Here is a 5,610-nt window from a genome sequence, read left to right as displayed (position 1 = left end):
CTATTCAGTTTGGAAAGCACTGTGATCTGATTGCCAATCAACACAAACGATTGCCAGGTGTGTTTCACAAATGAGTGAGTGATTATGACACAGTGTGACTGTCCACGTGCAACTTTTGTGGTTGTACGGTTGGCTCAATGGTTAGAGTGAATGACTACAGATCAAGAGGTTGGGGGTTCAAATCCCTCAAGGTACTTTTAGATGAAAGCTTTCAATTGAACCTTGAACTAATGTCATGAATTCATAAAGATATAATTGGATTCTGAAGGCATTCACTGCAAGGCCCTGGTAGCCTAGTGGATAAGCAAGGGATCTTAGGACCTGACCCCTCCAGTTCAAGTCCAGCTGGAGACAATAAACCACTTGCTTAGTTTCTGGTATGCAAAACTTCTTAGTATCTCTTTAAGTGGAGCTGTTTTTAAAGATAAAAGGTACCTTTCCATGTAAGGGGAGTGGGGCCCCAGTGGCCTAATGGATAAGCATGCAGACCAGCAAAACCCAACAGGCTGGGATCAAAGCCAGCTCAGGGTCTCAGTATAGCTGAGCCACCATCACCCACACCCTTGCTTTTCCAACCCAGCAGCCTGGGATCAAATCCCAGCTCACAGCTAGACTCCAGCTGGTGTTCCATCATGCAAGGTCCCCCAACTTCAGCAGGGTCTCCACTGAGCAAAGTCCACATCCATGGTGTCGAGGGTTGAGAACAATGGCCTAACCACAATGACCTGGGTTCAAATGAAGCACAGAGCACGGTGCCAAACTCATCCGTGGGCCCAGATCCCTGTAACCGCAGCGCACTCCCCGACTGTCCAGATCCCCTCTCCCAACTGTCTTTCCAAGTACCCAACTGTCCCACCAGGAAAGACAGTTGGGAGAGAGGATCTGGACAGTCGGGGAGCACGCCACAGCCAAAGGAGCCCAATAAGAAATTTACCTTTTATCAGTTTTATTTATAAGTCGAGTTTTATTTATAAGTCGAAAAGCAAAAATTAAGTTGTAAGAAGATCCTTCAGCCAGATTTGAACACAAGAACTCTCACACAGTAGTCCACAGTCTTTACCACTGAGCCATCAGGGATCTTAACAACCTCCACTCAACGTTTAAACTTGACATTGAACCATCTAGTTGTAACAACCTGCAGAGTTGGGGTCTCAGAAAACCAGAAGAAAGCAAGGCTCCCCTGTTAGCTCACTGGGTTAGTGTGCATGCGTTGAAAGCTGGGGCAGTACTGCAACAGCCTGGGTTCAAATCCAGCCACCAACAATTTTCTTCTTCCTCCCTCTTCATTCTTTTCCTGTCACACTTCACAGAAGTTGTTTTGTCTGTTTTATTATTTTTTTGTTAAAGAAAAGCATAATTACCACAAATTGCATATAACACTAATAGCCAACCATGATTATGTAGACATTATTTCCTTGGTGAAGGGTGTTATTTTTTGAGACAGTATCTGCTCACTTTGGGGGCAGATCAGAAAAGCCATACATGAGATTTGAACACAGGCCCCAAAATGAGATGTTACAAATGCTTAACCACTGGGCCACAACTAAACCAAGAACATGCTAACAATCATTGTGATTATTTTGAGTTTCTGCTCAAGTGCAGGTCAGAAAGGCAATATATGGGATTTGAACCCAAGCCCTTTCAGCAGTCACAATTACCCACTCATTTGTGAACATGGGTGATCAGCATACAGGGAAATATCACCTACATCCACATTATTTAATGCCACCACCAGGATAATCCCAATTTATTGGAAATAATTCACAATTGAATAATATTCCGTTCATTTCCACTTTCAGGTCTGGGACTAAGAGGTGGTCTAGTGCCAGCAAGTGGTGAGAAAATGTAAAAGCTTGTAAGATCATGGGCAGACTTTCAAATCTGATGACATCCTATTACCAAATGGTCAAAAGCCCTCATCTTCAGTTATTACACAAATATAGCAAAAGGTATTTATATATTTATATAATGACTGGCCACATATCAGTGGACACATGCAGCACCACGAAGCTGATGCAAGAGGCGTCATGAAATAACATGAAAACGCAGGGCTGAGTTTTTTTTTCTTCCCAATAGATTTATTAGCACAAAGCATTTTTTCTCCTCCATCATTAGAAACATCAAAAGAGGCCTTTCTAACTGTCGGCAGCCTCTTGTTCCTGAGCCCGGAGGTAGCTGGCCTTTTTCTGGGCGACACGGTCTTTCCTCTGGGCCAGAGACAGCTTGGCACGATTCCACCTACGACACCAGGGACGCCAACGTCAGCGCCACAAAACTTGGCGAGAAACGATCCAAATGAACACAACTTAAGACGGAACGTCAACTCACCTCTTCTTCTTGACTTCTTTCTTGGGCTTCTTCTCGTGGACTGGATTCTCACGAATGCTTGCATGAGCTTTTTTGTACATTTCCTCAATCTGCAAGAAGACTTCACAAAATTACTTTCCCAATAAAATCTAGTTCTGAAACCTCGTACACACTGTTGAAGGATAAGAACATTGAAGGCTCCAGTTAAAGTAATTAGATATAAAAATATCTAAATATCTTGAAGTGACAGTAATTTGATAACGTGTACCCAAGAGCCCAGTTTTTTTTTATTTGATTCTAAGGACAAAACTAGTTTAATCACATGTACACAAAAACATCTTAATTTTAGCCAGAGCTTACGTATGTCAACATTTTCTACTAAAAACAGCAAAAGGATTATGGTTGGAAGGGCATCTGAAAGTATGAATACTGCGGGGATTACCACACCCGCGGGCAGGGGGGTCCCTACAGCAGCAGCGTTGGAGAGAGGACTTGCCATGTCAGGGGCTACACCGTTCTTGATGAAGCGGGAGAACTGCTTCTTGTAGGCGTCCTCGTCCTCTTCCATCAGGTAGCTCATGTACTCGGACACGTTGATGCCCATGATGTGCTTGCGGTGGACCTCAGCGTTGAACTCCTTGCTCTCAGCGTCGTATCCAGGGAAGCGCTTGGTGCTGGGAGAGACGTCAGAGTCTCAGACTGGGGTGTAACTACGCCCAATACAACCACCACCCCACAAACTACTACACAAACACGTGGCCGTCTACAGAACAGTCGACGTGAGAATTTGCGATAAAATACGTTCCCAATATATGAGACCAGCACGAGTGTCAAGAATAAAGAATCGGACCGGCTCAAACCAAACATGGGTTTCCAAATAACTCAAGTTTGACCACAGAACCACGACACCCCCCAAAAGCACGTAGCTAGTTGCTCTCAGCCCCGTCTTGAAACAGGTTCACATCAACCAACGCAAATGAAGGACCAACTACAATTTGCTCAGTCTCAAGTGTATCATCATCAAGCAGCGGGCAGCCCTCCCCCTCAAACGCCATGGCAACACGGAGAAGCCGACACAGGTGAGCTCACCTGTGGGGGATAGAGAGGCCTCCATCCACAGCCCCCTTCAGGGCTCCAAACACCTTGTTGCCAGTGGTGGTCCTGGCAAGACCAGCATCCAGGTAGCAGGTGAACGCACCTGGCTGGCCGTCAATGCTCTCCACGTTGAACTCGTCACCGGTGACTTCCACCTGGCCCTCGTACACCTTGTCCAAGCCGAACTTGTTCAAGAGCTGGGAGAGAAGTATTGAGATTAGAAAAACCCATGGACCCCTTCAAACCTTTAGGCCAATGGCTTGGGCTCAGAGGATCAACTTACTCTGCGGGCTACCAGCAGGCCTGTGCAGTAGGCTGCTGCATAGTTCGTCAGACCCACGGCGATCCCATACTTGGGCAACTCGTGTGAGTAGGCCGCGCACACGATCATGTCACCTTCGATCTTGGCGTAGGCGATCTGTAAGAAGAAGCAAGTGCTTAACCTTCGAGAGGACCAATGAGAGCAGCCAAGTCTCTTGTCCGAGGTATCCTATTGGTGGAACATAAGATTAAGCTGGTCGTTCAGTTTGAACAGGTATCCATGCTCACCTGACAGACGATGTCCCGGTTGGAGAAACGGACGATCATCCTGTACTTTGGGGTGTTATATTTGTTCTTGTCTTGGATGACGAGACGCTTGCGAGCGAAGTAGTCGGTCTTTCCCTCTAGATACAACAAGGTTTCATAAATCGTGTTGCGGAGCGAGATGTGGATTCATTGTAGGACCCGAGGATTATAATGGATCCACGACAGTAAAAGTTCAATGGAAGAGTAGGATATTCTCACCCCTCCTTCTCCTGAATTTCACCTGGTACCTCTTGAAATAGGCCTTGTTCTTAACCACTTTAACGAAACCCTATGAATGAAAATTCATGGGATTAGTCAAAGATCTGTCATTCTTGTATTGCTCGTGACCATGTAGCGACACCACATTTCTGCAGTGCGCTGTATCCCGTCTCGGTTAAGGCAACTGTCACAAGCACTGTCACATCATAACCCATTGCTAGCTAGTGCTATCAGGGCCGGTAAGAACTCAATGGGGTGAACTAGCATGGCTAGCTAGCTAGCGTTGATAAGGACTATCGCAAGAGGCTGTTCTGCTTGTGCACGATTGAAAAATCTGACAACATTTAATACAGTCTCCTCTATTCAAACGCACACAACATTAGGAAAAGGGGAAAACTACGGAGTGCAGGAAGCAATTAAATCAAGCAGGCAGCCATTAAGCCACGTTTGGGTAGCCCTCGGTAGGTTCCAGCCAGACGTAATCTACCTTCATCCATATAAAATAAAATATTTATCCTATATCTGACGGCACATATCTGAAGTAGCATGACTTCCACATGTATGAAGGCACGTATTGCGGCAGTTTACTAACCATTTTGCAGTCTTTTCTGTCTCGTAAGACAGGAGCCTGGAGTCAAAGACTGGGGCTTGACTCCGCTGCACTGAAAAAGGAAGATCGCAGCGCGCATGTTCCAAAAATACTGATGCGCAGGATGGACATGGCAGAAGTGAAACTACAGGCAAAACAGAAGCCTGCCCCCTGCTGCACCGGAGATGAGCAGATTAGCGAAACGGTCCCATTTCAAAGGGTCGTGATTGTTATAGGTGAACTATTATTTTAGTGTTGACAATATATGGCGTATAAGGTGCTGGTATAAATTATGGACGAAACTGTATTATATACGAAATAGCTTTTTTATTTTCCGCCTTTGCTATTAGCCCAACTGCAGTTCTTGTAGCCTACTTACTGGTTGGTTGGACAATGTTTTTCCTCATTGTTTACCATCTAATTTACAGTATCACCCAGATTGCATTGAGCGTAGTCATCTTTATTATCTTCACTAATTGGGTATGACACGGTGACATGTCTACGTCAATTTCAAAGAACAGACGAATGGGTGTGTCAAAGCATAAGAAAAGTGACCTAGGTGCGTAAGCATTCGGAGAAACCAGACACGTTAGTTTGAATGAGTTCTATTCAAACGAATATATCATGGTTTCATGTGGCATATTCCTGAAAGAAATTCCTGTCGCCACTCGTCTGTGAGTTCTAATTATAAGATTCGGCTTCACCTGGAACACAAGTAAGTGGAGGACAAATTCATAGGTTTGACACTGGCAAAAGTGAAAAGTGCAGTTTATTGTATGAACCACTAGATGGCTCTATACCACCACACAGGACTTGAACGCATGGCTCATGGA

The 5,610-nt window shown here is 45.2% G+C and overlaps 1 protein-coding gene across 2 annotated transcripts; it reads right to left on the bottom strand.

The window, feature by feature from the left end:
- Positions 1-2,052: 2,052 nt before the first annotated feature.
- Positions 2,053-4,902, bottom strand: LOC146221321 (large ribosomal subunit protein uL18). 2 transcript variants are annotated; one of them, XM_084692783.1, is made up of 8 exons: positions 4,781-4,902; positions 4,189-4,258; positions 3,952-4,067; positions 3,686-3,820; positions 3,397-3,599; positions 2,804-2,981; positions 2,329-2,417; positions 2,053-2,238 (listed from the first exon to the last, which is right to left on the bottom strand). In XM_084692783.1, exons 1-8 carry the CDS (start codon positions 4,781-4,783, stop codon positions 2,136-2,138), a joined length of 897 nt encoding a protein of 298 aa, XP_084548909.1. In that variant the 5' UTR covers positions 4,784-4,902; the 3' UTR covers positions 2,053-2,135. The 2 variants fall into 2 exon arrangements, with proteins under 2 accessions (XP_084548909.1, XP_084548908.1); XM_084692782.1 differs by lacking the exon at positions 4,781-4,902.
- Positions 4,903-5,610: the final 708 nt, after the last annotated feature.

This window comes from Hypomesus nipponensis, chromosome 26, assembly GCF_054491055.1.
Source record: "Hypomesus nipponensis isolate SF chromosome 26, ASM5449105v1, whole genome shotgun sequence".
Classification (NCBI taxonomy): Eukaryota; Metazoa; Chordata; class Actinopteri; order Osmeriformes; family Osmeridae; genus Hypomesus; species Hypomesus nipponensis.
This window is presented reverse-complemented; position numbering and strand designations above follow the sequence as displayed.

Bases quoted from the DNA above. Each gene is read 5' to 3' on its own strand.
- LOC146221321 (XM_084692783.1), bottom strand. The intron at 2,982-3,396 runs GTGAGCTCACCT...CGTCTCTCCCAG, and splicing joins GGCCTCTCTATCCCCCACAG to CACCAAGCGCTTCCCTGGAT. The intron at 2,418-2,803 runs GCAAGTCCTCTC...GTCTTCTTGCAG, and splicing joins ACGGTGTAGCCCCTGACATG to ATTGAGGAAATGTACAAAAA.